The sequence below is a fragment of the Macaca fascicularis genome, chromosome 7, assembly GCF_037993035.2.
Source record: "Macaca fascicularis isolate 582-1 chromosome 7, T2T-MFA8v1.1".
NCBI classification, from domain to species: domain Eukaryota; kingdom Metazoa; phylum Chordata; class Mammalia; order Primates; family Cercopithecidae; genus Macaca; species Macaca fascicularis.
Window position 1 is genome coordinate 73765312 of NC_088381.1, and position 15934 is coordinate 73781245.

The 15934-nt window shown below is 43.2% G+C and overlaps 1 protein-coding gene across 11 annotated transcripts in view; it reads left to right on the forward strand.

Annotated features, from left to right (window-relative positions):
- The window catches only part of FANCI (FA complementation group I), an 81655-nt gene that overhangs the window by 64837 nt on the left and 884 nt on the right, over window positions 1-15934 (forward strand). For all 11 annotated transcript variants that reach the window (XM_073996682.1, XM_065548397.1, XM_045395971.2 and 8 more), the window contains 11 exons: window positions 429-545; window positions 2927-2978; window positions 4521-4648; window positions 4747-4815; window positions 5011-5104; window positions 5416-5603; window positions 7167-7220; window positions 7302-7361; window positions 12524-12592; window positions 14302-14397; window positions 14963-15070. In XM_073996682.1, the coding sequence (XP_073852783.1) occupies window positions 429-545; window positions 2927-2978; window positions 4521-4648; window positions 4747-4815; window positions 5011-5104; window positions 5416-5603; window positions 7167-7220; window positions 7302-7361; window positions 12524-12592; window positions 14302-14397; window positions 14963-15070 (1035 nt within the window). The remainder of the gene's footprint in view (window positions 1-428; window positions 546-2926; window positions 2979-4520; window positions 4649-4746; window positions 4816-5010; window positions 5105-5415; window positions 5604-7166; window positions 7221-7301; window positions 7362-12523; window positions 12593-14301; window positions 14398-14962; window positions 15071-15934) is intronic.

Consider the following 15934-nt stretch of genomic DNA (forward strand, 5'->3'; position numbering starts at 1 on the left):
CCTTATGGAGCTTACATTATAGTAGAAAGACACTGACAAATAATCAAATACATAGTTATTTCAGGTAACAGGGAAGGTATATAAGGAACGCTGGGTTTGGTGCCTGGTCTAAGCCTGAGATCAATGGATAGGCTCCAGGGAGCTGTGAGCCACCAGAAATTGGGTACATAGTTCCTTATCTACATTTAGCATGGGGTTGGAACAGAAAGAGCCAGTTTTCAGGAGAATTCTCAGAGAGGTTTATGGTCAAAAACAGCTTAGGAAACTACTGCTCAATTCAGGATTATTTTCAGATTTTATCCTCTTGGAATTTTGGTAGCTTTGAATTCTTTGTGTCCTAGTCTTAGGAGTCTCTGACTAGATGCCTCTTCTTCCTGATAGGATTGTGTCTGCTAACCTTGCTTGCTGTGTGTGCCTTCCTTTCTCAGAGGTCCTTGTTGAATTTACTTAGCAGCCAAGAGGAAGATTTTAATAGCAAAGAAGCCCTCCTGCTAGTCACTGTTCTTACCAGTTTGTCCAAGCTACTGGAGCCCTCCTCTCCTCAGGTACTAGTACCACTCAATTCCATTTAGCATTCCTTAGAAGGCAAGGATTATTGCATCATAAAAGTGTATATCTAAATGTCATCTTGAAGTTGAACTTATTTTACATAATATGTTAAATTATACACCTGAGTTAATATAAGACCTGTAAGATATATTCTTTCCTACGTAATATGTCTACCACAACATACTTATATGCAGCCATACAGGGCAAGAACATACTGCTTGTTTGTTTGTTCCGGGTAGAGTGAAACACCACGGAAATAATCCTGTGTGATCTTTGGTGCCTTCAACCTTCTTAAACCTATGTTCTTTGCCACTCTTGATGTTTCCCCTTTTCTAAGAAGAAAGTCTGTTAATTATGAAGAAGGCAGTTGACATTCAGCAGCTGACTTTCTCAGCACAATTACCTGGTACTGACTTTGGAGGAAATTCAACCAAAGATGATTAATTCAGAAAGTGTAACTATATCCCCAAAGCAGAAACACCTCTGCAGAGATAGGTTGTATGTATATATGTGTAAGTGTGCACCCACATGAGCGTTCACACACACAAGAATAAGAGAAGGACCGCATGTTGGGGGTCTGTTCCATTCAGGAGTAATTTTCCTGTAGGATGATAGAGTACCTACCGGAGCCCAGGACTGTGTGCTCCTACCACATCTACATCCTGGGCTTGAGAAAGACAATGAAGCCCTGCAGTATACTCCTCTTTATGTGAGCCCTTGCCTCAGAAGACTTGTGGCCTTCTGAGTATGAAGGTGTTTGGCACTAGAAAGCAGAGCTGTTTCCTGTCGTCCTACTTCCAGGTTTGCCCAAAGAAAGTCCCTTTTGTTACTTCATCCCAGTTCCAAACAGCTCACCCCCACTTTGCTTTCAGCATCATTATTTCATACTGCTGTTTTTGCTGCAAAGAGTAAACGACTGGGAAGGAAATAGGTAATTGGGGCAGGGGGAAATTTGAGAGAAAATAAATGGATTTAGAAAGGCTAAAATTTATAGGAAAATTAAAAAATGTTTCTTTCTTAAACTTTAAACTTTTAGATTTTTAAATGTTTTACCACCTACCCCTTCTCCCTTAACTTCAGGTAGTCTCTTTAAATTTTTTTTTTTTTTTTTTTTGAGATGGAGTCTTGCTCTGTCACCCAGGCTGGAGTGCAGTGGCGCAGTCTCGGCTCACTGCAAGCTCCGCCTCCTGGGTTCTTGCCATTCTTCTGCCTCAGCCTCCTGAGTAGCTGGGACTACAGGTGCCCGCCACCACGCCCGGCTAATTTTTTATATTTTTAGTAGAGACGGGGTTTCACCGTGTTAGCCAGGATGATCTGGATCTGCTGACCTCGTGATCCACCTGCCTCGGCCTCCCAAAGTGCTGGGATTACAGGCGTGAGCCACCGTGCCCGGCCAAAAATTTTTCCATTTAATTTTGAATTGGTAATAAAGTCCTGTGATTTGAAAACCAGAGATTATCAAGAGATTTATGGTGAATGGTCTCCCCCACCCATGTCCTCCATCTGTTTAGTTCCTCCTCTCCCCAGTAAGTAAACACCTTTAGTTTTTTGTGTCCTTCAACCTTCTTTATTCCTCTCCAGGTAAATACAGAGTTTTATTCCCAATCCTACCCCTCTTCACAGGAAAACTTGTACATCCTGCTTATTTCATTGAACATAGTATTCTGAAGATCTTTTAATATCAGTTTGTAGAGAGCTTTCAGTTAGCCTCTTAATTTACCTTTTTTCTCAACAGATCAAAACTGCATTCTTGTTAGTCATTTACACTTAAGTATAACCGCATTTCAGTGCCTTGTAGCTGAAAGAACTGCTGAAGCAGAAAGGTGACTGTGTGTCTGGTGATGCAGACCCTTGCTATCTAAAGACCTTAAGTCTCCTTCACTTAGCTAAGAAAATTCTGTCTGGTTTCTTGACTCTTTTATTTCTCTTTTTTCTGCCCTTCTCTCTTCTAACCTCCTTTGTTCTTTCGGCTTCTAAATGCTAATTCTACTGTTCTTATAGCCAGGATTTCTCTTTCCCACACCTTTCTGATAACCTGATATTCTCAAGCGGAGAGTCTGGGTGCACGGGAAAGAAAAGAGGGTGCTTTAGCCCTAGACCACTATGGTAGAAGCAGAGGAAGTTCAGGTGTAAGGACCCCAAAACTTTTGGCCCTCAATAAGGACATAGACATTGAGAATTAAATTATATATTATTCTCATAATTCTTAGAATTTTGGACTTATTTTTATGCCCTTCGTCATATATTACTACTTGAGATCTAAGGACATATTTTAGCAGCTGATTTGCTTAGACAGGGAAAGGTCTAGAACTCTTCTGACAACACCTAGGTCTATCTCTGGCATGTTTCTTTAATATCTGAATGATCTCTAATTTAGTTTGTGCAGATGTTATCCTGGACATCAAAGATTTGCAAGGAAAACAGCCGGGGTAAGTTTCCTGCCATGTTTTCCTAAAGGCTTTATATAAAATCACTATCCTCCAATGGCATTGGGAAAAGAAAAGGTATTCCCCATTCATTACACATTCACCAGAGTGGTCAAAATGAAACAGACACCTAATACCAAGTCTAAGTGTTGGCAAGAATGTAGAGTAGTTGGGCCTTTCATTCACTGGGGGTGGAGGTATAAATTGGTATAACCACTCTGGAAAGCTGTTCAGCAATATCTACTAAAATTAAATATATGCCCATGACTCAACAATTCCAGCCACAACAGAAAAATGTGGAAGAGTCCTCTTAGCAGCACTATTTTAATAGGTAAAAACAAACCTAAGTGTTCATCAGCAGTAGAAAGGATAAAAGAATTATGATATATTCACACAGTGGAATCCTATACAACAAATGAGCATGAACAAACTACATGTACACACAACTTGGAGAGGATCTCACAAACGTACTGTAAGACAAAAGAAGCCAGATAGAAAAAAAGGGTACTTACTGTAGAATTCCATTTAGATGAAGTTCAAAATTAGACAAAATTCATCTGAGATGTTAGAAGTCAGGATAGCAGTTTCCTTGGTGGGGCAAGTTAGGAGGGAGTCCCTAAAATACTCGTAATGTACTTGATCTGGATGCGAGTTACACAGTAATCATGACTAATGATGGGAAATGTCTGCCTTCTTTGGGCACATGGATAAAGAGGCATCATTGCAGACTAACTGCTTGGCTGTAGTATGTGTAACACTGGGATGTTGTGCCTGGGACATGACAAGTTACTTCCTGTTCTGGTTAGGCACTCCACCCCACATACCCTGTACACATACCTGAGGGACCTGACTGGGTTATAACTTACCTTTTTTTTTCCTTTCTTTCTTTTTTTTTTTTTTTGAGACAGAGTTTCGCTCTTGTTGCCCAGGCTGGAATGCAATGGCACAATCTTGGCTCACCACAGCCTCTGCCTCCTGGGTTCAAGCAATTCTTCTGCTTCAGCCTCCCAAGTAGCTGGGATTACAGGCATGCGCCACCACGCCCAGCGAATTCTGTGTTTTTATTTATTTTTTTTTGTTTTTGTTTTTTTTTTTGTTTTTTGAGATGGAGTCTCGCTCTGTCGCCCAGGCTGGAGTGCAGTGGCGCGATCTCGGCTCACTGCAAGCTCCGCCTCCTGGGTTTACGCCATTCTCCTGCCTCAGCCTCCTGAGTAGCTGGGACTACAGGCGCCCGCCACCGCGCCCGGCTAATTTTTTGTATTTTTAGTAGAGACGGGGTTTCACCGTGGTCTCGATCTCCTGACCTTGTGATTCGCCCGCCTCGGCCTCCCAAAGTGCTGGGATTACAGGCGTGAGCCACCGCGCCCGGCCGAATTCTGTGTTTTTAGTAGAGATGGGGTGTCTCCATGTTGGTCAGGCTGGTCTCGAACTCCTGACCTCAGGTGATCCACCTGCCTTGGCCTCCCAAGGTGCTGGGATGACAGGCGTGAGCCACCACGCCTGGCCATAACTTACCTTTTAATTTGCTTTTCTTCCTATTCCTAGAGGATGCCTTGTTTTGCAAGAGCTTGATGAACTTGCTCTTCAGCCTGCATGTTTTGTATAAGAGTCCTGTCATTCTGCTGCGTGACTTGTCCCAGGATATCCATGGGCATCTGGGAGATATAGACCAGGTACTATAATGAGCCTTCAGTACAATACCCTGTGTGGGGATGGGGGTCAAGGGAACAACCTTACTGTCATTAGGTCTCACCTCTCTTTTTTTCCCCAGGATGTAGAGGTGGAGAAAACAAACCACTTTGCAATAGTGAATTTGAGAACTGCTGCCCCCACTATCTGTGTAAGTGTTGTACCTGAGCCATGGAGAATAGCTTTGTCATTCCTTCCATTCTACTCTATGTGAAGTGACTTGTGTCCTATAATGGCTTGTGTCCTGAGACCTGTAACCCACCTGTAGGTGGCCAGGTGACCACAGTTATTATATTACCTCGACAGCTGTGTGTAGTGAATCACACCAGGCATTCTTTTCTTTCAGTTACTTGTTCTGAGTCAGGCCGAGAAGGTTCTAGAAGAAGTGGACTGGCTAATCACCAAGCTTAAGGGACAAGTGAGCCAAGAAACTGTATCAGGTAAGATAAGTTCAACTGGGATTCCAGGAATTGACATGAGCAAGGTCAAAATTCATACTCGGCTAGTGCATAAAAATGGAGCCCCTGAGCTAAATTTCTTATTTGCTTTTAAGCTAGATTTTTTCCTATGTGATGAAAGAAGTAGAAGATCGTATGTCTTATCACAGTACAATTATTAATTCACTCTGCATATTGAATGTTCATTTTTCCATAAAGACTTTTTAGTTAGTAGTAATCAATTTCTAAATCTCCTTTACTCTTAACTAGAAAATGAAGTTGGGTTTGAATGTGCCAATTTTATTTTTCTTTAGAAGAGGCCTCTTCTCAGACAACTCTGCCAAATCAGCCTGTCGAGAAAGCCATCGTCATGCAACTGGGAACTCTGCTTACATTTTTCCATGAGCTGGTGCAGACAGCTCTGCCATCAGGCAGCTGTGTGGACACCTTGTTAAAGGACTTGTGCAAAATGTACACCACACTTACAGCACTTGTCAGATATGTGAGTATTTGAGACAAGCAGATTCACCCCCACCATTCTACCCCAGTGAGCCAGGAGATGAGGCTGGGGCAGTAGCCCACTGCTGCAGAATGTCCCTAAACAAGAGAGCATTTGCCTCCATCTTGTCAGGTCATGGTTTCATTTTAGTTTGGTCAGTACGTGGCAGGCATCTCCACAAGCCAGGGAAAAAGAGTTTATAATTCTGATCTGCTTTTGGGTCAGACATGGTGGCTCATGCCTATAATCCCAGCACTTTGGGAGGCTGAGGCGGGTGGGATCACCTGAGGTCAGGAGTTCAAGACCAGCCTGGCCAACATGGTGAAACCCCGTCTCTACTAAAAATACAAAAATTAGCCAGGCGTGGTGGCGGGCACCTGTAATCCCAGCTACTCAGGAGGCTGAGGCAGGAGAATCACTTGAACCCGGAAGGTGGAGGTTGCAGTGAGCTGAGATCGTGCCACTGCACTCCAGCCTTGGCAACAGAGACCCCATCTCAAAAATAAAAAAAATAAAATAAAAATCTGCTTTTGGAGGCCTTTAATTCCTTTTCTTTTTTTTTTTTTGAGACGCAGTCTCGCTCTGTCGCCCAGGCTGGAGTGCAGTGGCCGGATCTCAGCTCACTGTAAGCTCCGCCTCCCGGGTTCACGCCATTCTCCTGCCTCAGCCTCCCGAGTAGTTGGGACTACAGGCGCCCGCCACCTTGCCCGGCTAGTTTTTTGTATTTTTTAGTAGAGACGGGGTTTCACCGTGTTAGCCAGGATGGTCTCGATCTCCTGACCTCGTGATCCGCCCGTCTCGGCCTCCCAAAGTGCTGGGATGGAGGCCTTTAATTCCTTGGTATGTATGTGGCACCTGATTGAGAATGAATGCCTCTTTTAAATACCTTCTAAGGTTTAATCTAAAACTATCCTAGAATTAAATCTGAGCCCATAATGCATAGAAATTATACCATTTCTAACCAGTCTGGACACTAAAGAGATGTTTATTCCTTTTTTCATTCCTTTAACATGTAGGTGTTAAATGCCTTATAGATCAAGTACTAAGGTGGGGAAGACAATTGTTTTTTATAAAAATACAAGGCGTACCCTGCCCTTACTGTTTATGTTTCTAGCAACGATCCATATTAAATACTTAGAAAGGCACAGATAACCCAAGAAAGATGTGGACCACCCTGCATCACAGCAGTGTGGCTCTCTCAGAATGTGCAGCTCTAGCTACATGTGGCTAAGCTGCTGTAGTGGAAACACTGAGAGCCTCTTCTCTTTCTTGGCATCTTTAAAAGGAAAAACAGCAAAGTTGTTGGGTTTTATATACAGGGACTATCAACCTGAGGAATTTTTAAAGAAATGAGCAAGTCAGAAACAAACCCTTCATTACCTATTGTCTGGGAAGCTTAGGAGCTTTGGAGGAGAGGAATAAGGAAGCCTTGTGTCTTGGCTTCTCTGTGAATTTTTCTTTTCCCTCTTCAGTCAGAATGATGAGTCACACTCCATAAGCTCACTACAGCAGTCACTTGTAGCTTCATAGGATAGTCTGCTAAATCTAGTAATCTTTTTTTATTAGTATCTCCAGGTGTGTCAGAGCTCTGGAGGAATTCCAAAAAATATGGAAAAGCTGGTGAGTTGAGAATCTCTTTCCTAGGAATGGGGGAAGCACTTTTATTGCTGGTTACATTGGTTTCCTTTTCCCTCGTTGCAGGTGAAGCTGTCTGGTTCTCATCTGACCCCTGTGTGTTATTCTTTCATTTCTTACGTACAGGTAAGTGATTCAGAGGCAGTACCCAATAGGTCTTCAAGAAAGGATTTCTTACATGCCCAGGGGACTATTGATCACCTGAACTGAGCATATATAAACTTTTTCCCCCGCTTACCACAAGCTGGAGGCACCCATCAGAGACCAAGTCAAGGCTTGAGGGCTTTGGAGCAAGGAGATCTTTATTTATGTAAAGAAAACTGTTTCACTTAATTTGGAGAAAGGAAGCATATATGTTTGCATTTGGAGCAAGGAAGGAACAAGCATGCTTGGGCTCATGGACTTGGTTTATTCCTGGGTGACTGAAAGTCCATGCCATGAGGCATCCTCTGGGAGTGTGAGCAGAGTAGCAGCAAGCACATGAAGAAGGGCTGTGAGGAGATGGCAGTGCAGTGAGGGCACTTTCAGGGAAGTGGAAGGACGTGGGCTTTGTAGGTGTCATTTGGTCCTAAATACCATCAGATTCCGGCAGTACTTGAATCTCCTTTACTGTTTGCTTAAACCAGAGTTTTTTAACCTCACCACTATTGACATGTTGGGCTAGATAATTCTTTGCTGTGGGACCTGTTCTGTGCATTTTGGGATGTTGAGCAGCATCCCTGGCCTCCACCTACCGGATGCCAATAGCAGCCCCCTAGTTGTAACAGCCAAAAATGTCTCCAGAAATTGCCAGTTGTCCTTAAGGGACAGAATCACCCCTGGTTGGAAAGAGGAAGAAACGAGAGATCTACTGTCTCCTAAGGCCACTTAGTCATGCAGTAAATGTATCACAGGGCTGTTACTGATCTTTGAGGAATCAAAAAGAATGAGTCCACTAAGTGTCAATCTCAACCAAGATTCTAGAACCAATAATTAAAGCAATGGATTGTGACCACTTTGATAGTGATGCTTCACTTGTTTTCTGCCTCTGCATCATTTACAGGCACAATATCATTTTATCGGTAACTTGCCTCAGTATGTGTATTCAGGGTGCCTCTTCCCCTCCCTTTAAGAATCAGCAATCGGCTGGGCACGGTGGCTTACGCCTGTAATTCCAGCACTTTGGGAGGTTAAGGCGGGTGGATCACCTGAGGTCAGGACTTCGAGACCAGCCTGGCCAATCTGGTGAAACCCCATCTCTAATAAAAATACAAAAAATTAGCTGAGCATGGTGGTGGGCACCTGTAATCCCAGCTACTTGGGAGGCTGAGGCAGGAGAATCGCTTGAACCTGGAGGGCGGAGGTTGCAGTGAGCAAAGATCGCGCCATTGCACTCCAGCCTAGCAACAAGAGCAAAATTCCATCTCAAAAAAAAAAAAGAAAGAATCAGCCATCAAGTGGGCTGTTATCTGGGTTTAGCTGAAGGAGTTCTTAGTAATGGACTGATAGCTGAGACTCCCTGTCACCTTGTCTTTGTATCAGTTTTGTGATCTGGGTCAGGAATGCGTCATCATCCATTTTCTATATCCAGCCATCCAGCCAGTAGTCAACTGTCATAAAGCTATTACTTCTGGTCCTCTCCTTTTATCTCACCCAAATGCTTGCAGGAATGCTTTCTCAAACCTCATGCTTGTAAATTTTCATGCGGGTGCCATTCGTCAAACAAATCTGTTGGATATATATCTGTCCATTACCGTATTTGGGTTTTGAGTTTCCTCATCTCCAAGTCTTAAGGTTACCTATAAAGCCACATTTCACAAAATATCCTATATAGACTGAGACAGTCCTCAAAAAAAGGAATTCAGGGAGAGATGCTCATACCGTATCTCTCACCTTAGAGATTCATGGTGTCCATTTGCATATTAAAGGTGCTGAGACCAGCCATGGTGGTTAATGGAGGTAAGAAGATCACTTGAGGCCAGGAGTTCAAGACCAGCCTGGGCAACATAGTGAGACCCCCATCTCTACAAAAAATTTAAAATTTAGCCAGGTATTTGCCTATAGTCCCAGCTACTTGGGAGGCTGAGGCAGGAAGATCACTTGAGCCCAGGACTTGAAGGCTGCAGTGAGCCATGATCATGCCACTGTACTCCAGGGCAACAGAGTGAGACCCTGTATCAAGAAAAATAAAAACAATGCTGAGAGTTCCAACAGTATGTTCATTAGTAGTTTTCAGACCTATTCAAGAACATTTTTTAAAAAATAACAAATGTTACTACTATTTGGCAGAATAATGTTCCATAGAGTACAGTCTGGGAAATACTGCTGTTAGATCCTATTTACTACCCTTGTTGTGATTCAAAAGTCACATTGTCTAATCATTTTATTAGAACAGGTAATACTTAGAGAACCTCTACCTTGTGTCTGATGTGTTAAGCTCTCTTCATACATCATCTCATTCATCCTAGCTATAGGTTTTGATTAGTAGTTATCCCCATATGCATGATGAGAAAAGATTAGAAAGGTTAATCAGAATGCCCAAGAATAGACCATGAGTAAAAGGCAGATCTGAGACTTGAACCCAGCTAGTTAGACTCGATAGCAGGAATTGGCACACTTTCTCTGTAAAGGGCCAGATAGTAAATGTGGGTCATACAGTCTCTATCACACCTACTCTACTATTAGAACATAAAAAGCAGCCATAGACAACATACAAATAAACGAGCATGGCTATGTTCCAATGAAATTTTCTTGTCAAAAACAGGCCGTGGGCCAGATTTATACTATGGGCTTTAATTAGCCAACCATTGCTCTAGAGTCATACCTGATACTTGTTGACATGTAAAATGTTGCAAGGTTTTGGATTTTCGTGTTTCTGACCCCATTCTCAAGCATTTTCTTCTGGGAATCACTACTACTTCCTAGACTATTATTTTCCCCTCATTACACAGTAATCAGTTTCATTTCCTCCCTGGGCATTCCTCCTCCTCCATCCATATTTGATTTAAAGCCTTACTGACAAGTCAGCTGATCTGCAGGCAAACATTTTACATTTTTCTGTTTTTGTGAGATGTACTTAATGAATACCCCTGGGCAAGAGCCCATGCATGGTTCCATTAACTCCAACCCTTATCTAGAAATGGGGATTGCATTTTCCACATCTCTCAGTGAACTGTTATTCTCTTGTAGCCCCCTCTTCATTTCCCCAGTTCCTTAGATCTCAATGGGAAGAAAGCAACGAAAACCATTGCTCCAACTCTTAACATTCTGCCTAGAACTGTATACCTTTAAAAGATGCTTCTCAAGGGCCAGGTGCCTGGCTCATGCCTGTAATCCTAGCACTTTGGGAGGCTGAGGTGGGAGAATCATGAGGTCCAGAGTTCGAGACCAGCCTGGCCAACATGGCAAAACCCCATCTCTACAAAAGATACAAAAAATAGCCGGGCACGGTGGCTCACAAGGTCAGGAGTTCGAGACTAGCCTGGCCAACATGGTGAAACCCCATCTCTACTAAAAAAATACAAAAATTAGCTGGGCATGGTGGCAGGCACCTGTAATCCCAGCTACTCGGGAGGCTGAGGCAGAATTACTTGAACGCAGGAGGTGGAGGTTGCAGTGAGAAAAGATCATGCCACTGCACTCTAGCCTGGGCAACAGAGCATGACTCTGTCTCAAAAAAAAAAAAAAAAAAAAAGAAAGCGGGGCATGGTAGTACGTGCCTGTAATCCCAGCTACTCAGCAAGCTGAGGCAGGAGAATCGCTTGAACCTGGGAGGCAGAGGTTGCAGTGAGCCAAGATCACACCATTGTACTCCAGCCTGGGCGACAGGGTGAAACTCCATCTCAAAAAAAAAAAAGATGCTTCTCTTCTGGCTCTAATTTTAGTCCTGCCTGGATCAGTTGCAATGGGCAGGGAACAGGGTTGATCTAAGGAGTTGAACAGGGTCCCATCTTGGACACAACCTCTGGGAAGATGTTTCACTTCCCACTTGGTCAGTGAGGTCGATCTGTGACTGCTTCCTTGCCCCCGACTTAATAGGGCTTCACCCTCTACCATCCTCTACCCTGCCTTCCAGGGCCAAAAACAGATTCCTACATACCAGCTCCTCTGGAATGTCTACAGTTCATTTTCCAGAACATGACATGTGGAACAAACCTGTTTCTCTCATGGCTCCAGTTGCAGAGCTTCTCTTATTTTCAGGTCTGTTTCTTTAATTCTCTTGTCCTCGTGGAGCATGGTATATTCCCTTCCTAAGAAGGTTTAGAACTCCCCTTGAGGTAAAAAGCGTCCTACATTTCTGTACCTTACATTTGGGTAGGTTTTTCTCCCGTCTCTCCTGACTCAAGTCTTGATATTATCAGAATCCTATACCTTTTGGTTCCTTTTATTAGTTCTTCATCCCTCTCCAGGAGCTCTTTATTACCCAATAATTTACAACACAGGGAAGTGTTCTGTGACCCTTTAAACCCTTCTTGAGCATGATAACCCATTGCACATAAAATGTATCTAGTTTTGGCTTTGCTGAGTAACGAAAATAAAATGTATCTGGTGATTGCTTGTAAGTGGGAAGACTGCAGGGCCCTGCAGCAGCCTCCTCAGCTTCCTCTCCTTTATGGAATCCTTTTAGTCCACTGGCTAAAATAGAAATAGAAATGCCTATTCCTGCTACCACCTTGACAGTCCCCATTTTAACCACTCTTTAGTACTTCACCAGCCCCTTGGCTGACCCAGTGCAGTAATAGTCCCGCCTTCAACTTCCACGTGCCAGCTCTAAGAACAACAGATTGTAAACCTCCCAACAATTAAAAAAGAAAAATATCTGAGGATTACAAAGCATCACATTTTTTCCCTATCTTCTAACATCTGTCACACAGATAATCCTATTCCAGACTTGGCCTTCATACCCTGTGTAATTACTTTCTAAGAAAATTGCCACTAGTTGGTGGGCGTGGTGGCTCAGGCCTGTAATCCCAGCACTTTGGGAGGCTGAGGTAGGCAGATCACGTGAGGCCAGGAGTTCGAAACCAGCCTGGCCAACATGGCGAAACCCCGTCTCTACTAAAAATACAAAAATTAGCTGAGTGTGGTGGCGCGTGCCTGTAGTCCCAGCTACTCAGGAAGCTGGGGCACAAGAATCGCTTAACTTGGGAGGCGGAGGTTACAGTGAGTCAACATCGCACCACTGCACCAGCCTGGATGACAGCAAGACTCCATCTCAAAAAGAAAAAGAAAAAAAAAAAATTACCACTAGCATGCTAGCTCTACAGAAAAATCATCAGGAATAAGAGAATGTGTTTCTGTTTCTTTAGAATAAGAGTAAGAGCCTGAACTATACGGGAGAGAAAAAGGAGAAACCTGCCACTGTTGCCACCGCCATGGTAAGCTGCTGACACTGACCATTAAAATATGGTTGTTAGTGAACCCTGAAAACATTAAGCGAAAGAAGCCAGTGACAAAAAGACCACATGTTGTATGACTCTATTTTCATGAAATGCCCAGAATAAATAAATCTAAAAAGGCAAACTAGATTAGTAGTAGCTGGAGATGGGGAAACTGGGGTGACAGCTAAAAAGGGTATGGAATCTCTTTTGGGGGTGATGAAAATGTTTTAGAATTGACTGGTGATGGTTGCACAACTCTGAAAGTACTGAAAAGTACATTGTGAGTGAATTGTATGGCATATAGCTCTACAAAGCTGTTACCAAAAAGTGTGTGTATGTGTGTGTATTATATACATGACTGCTTCTCAAATCAGGGATTTTATGATCAGATGGAACATCTTATTTTTCCTCTGAACCAAAAACATTTTATTCAGGAAGCATCAGAAAACCTTGAGTTGAAATAGAAATAGTAAAATAACTTGTGATACTCAATTGGGAGAAATTATTTTTAGGTAAAGTTGGTGAATGCAAAAGGTGCTCCCTAAAAGATGTGTAAGAGTCAGTGGGGGTACAGGAAAGGAGGCACTTAGTACATTGCTGGCAAAGGTGAAAATTAGTACAGCCTCTCCAGAGGCTTAGCAATGACTACTGAATCTCAGAAGATAAATATACATTCTGATGTAACAGTTTCACTTTTAGGATATACAGGCCTGTGTACAGGATGGTCCTCACAACATTATTCATAAAAGTAAAATATTAGAAACAAAGATATCCATTAATAGAGGACTGGCTAAATAGGTTATAGTATATTTATGCTGGAGAGATATGAAAAAATAAACATCTAAATGTTCGGCTCTCTGGATTTAGCTCCAAGATAATGTTAAAAAAAAAATGTGGGCCGGGCGCGGTGGCTCAAGCCTGTAATCCCAGCACTTTGGGAGGCCGAGACAGGTGGATCACGAGCTCAGGAGATCGAGACCATCCTGGCTAACACGGTGAAACCCCGTCTCTACTAAAAAATACAAAAAACTAGCCGGGCGAGGTGGCGGGCGCCTGTAGTCCCAGCTACTTGGGAGGCTGAGGCAGGAGAATGGCGTGAACCCGGGAGGCGGAGCTTGCAGTGAGCTGAGATCCGGCCACTGCACTCCAGCCTGGGCGACAGAGCGAGACTCCGTCTCAAAAAAATAAAAATAAAGTGTACAGTATCCTCATGGGTTAAAAAAAATATAAATATATATATACACACAGACACACACAGATATACATATACACACACAAAAAAATGTATAAGGACCTACAAATTACAATTCAAGTTAGGGGGAAAGATATATAATCCCAGCAGTGAAAACTCGTATCCAAACCAGAACAAGGAAATAGAGCTAGGGTCAGAATAGGCTTAAGAATTTCAAGTTAGAAAAGCAACTAAATTTCTGCAAATGATCCTGCTCTCCTCAGCCAGTCTCTAGATAACAACAAATACTGGAATTTTAAATGGAGAGGATCAGTGCAATTATCTCTACTGGCATTTGGGTCCTTCCAGATTGAACTGTTAAAAATTTTAGATTACTGGTATATAAGTAAAACTGCATTTGATTGGAAAACAGACTTTTCCCCCAAAGCCATACACGGTTTTGTAAGTGACAGCTTCAGAGGAAAACTTCAAAAACTGTTCAACCTGAAATTTGTCTTATGTTCTTTGCCCTTAGGCCAGAGTTCTTCGGGAAACCAAGCCAATCCCTAACCTCATCTTTGCCATTGAACAGTATGAAAAATTTCTCATCCACCTTTCTAAGAGGTCCAAGGTAAACATTCTCTTATTATGTCCTTCCATTCCCATTTACCTTCTTGACAGATCTAGCAAACTAAAGCAGCACAACTACAATGGAGGAAAAAAGACTAGGCCATTTGTGTGTTTGCCATCCCCCCCCAACCCCGCCCTTTTTTTTTTTGAGATGGTGTCTCATTCTGTCACCCAGGCTGGAGTGCAGGTTCAAGTGATCTTTCAGCCTTAGCCTCCAGAGTAGCTGGGACTACAGACATATGCCACCACACCTACTAATTTTCCGGGTTTGTTTTTGTAGAGATGGGGTCTGTATTGCCCAGGCTGGTCTCAAACTCCTGGCCTGAAGTGATCCTCCCACCTCAGCCTCCCAAAGTGCTAGGATTACAGGCATGAGCCACCACACTCAGCCTCTTTGCTGTTCCTGATCTGATGGTCTGAACCCCAGCATACAGAAGGAAGTGTGGGTGTGTGCTTTCTTTAGGTAGAAACGGAAAGGTTTCTCAGAGGTGCACTAAAAATAGCTTAAGCTGTTCTGGCAGGACCTATGAGTAGGGAGATGTCCCATGCTTACAATCCTGTCACAGGTGAACCTGATGCAGCACATGAAGCTCAGCACCTCACGAGACTTCAAGATCAAAGGAAACATCCTAGACATGGTTCTTCGAGAGGATGGCGAAGACGAAAACGAAGAGGTCAGTGCTGGCTTCTTGCTGGAGCCCAGCGAATCCCAGCCACTCTTCCTAGCTGGTTAGCAGCCTATCTGGGAGCAGTCACAGATTAGTGGAAGGGCAACAGACTGGGAAAGGGCTAAAAGGTGATCTGGCAAAGATGAGAGTCAAGGACTCTCAGAAGGGCTGTAAACTTTGGACCAATGAAGTTGCCCCAACTTGCATACATTTTTGGTAAACACTTCCAGGAAACAGGTGGTAACAAAACAGTGTCCTGCTGTGGGTCCTCTTCCTGTTATCCTTTAAACTACTGGATGATGACCAGCTATAGCAGTCTGGCTCAGAAACTAGTTTACTTCTCAAGTCATGCCCTCATTCAAAGGCCACTCATTAGTTTGGGTTAAGGCTTCTTTCTTCAATTCATGCCAGTGTCTTACCCTTTTCCCTTGTGGTTTGTTCCTCTCTCTTTACTCTTACCAGTGACAGTGCCACATCCCCATCCCTGCATCATCTTTGAAACAGAACCAAATGTTTCCTTACTTCTAGCACCTAAAATTTTCACCTTAGGATCGTCTGATACGTAGCAAATTAGTAGGCCACTCCCATTTCAAAATTGGAAGTTTACATACAAATGCCCTGGATTTCTGACTTCTCAAGAATTTTGAACATGCATTCTTCAGATGATCACGCTCCAGGGTGTAATGTACCTGGCCCCATCCATTCCCTTTACCCACTTGGCAGCTGCACTCGGGAGAGTCATGTAGCATTTTGATGCCAATAGCTTCTTCTCTATCATTTTGTCCCATGAGTTTCCTCAGTATAGCAAAAGTCCTAAGAGAAGGAGGTGGCACTGCCTTACTCTACACTTTGGAGGACTCCTTCCTCTTC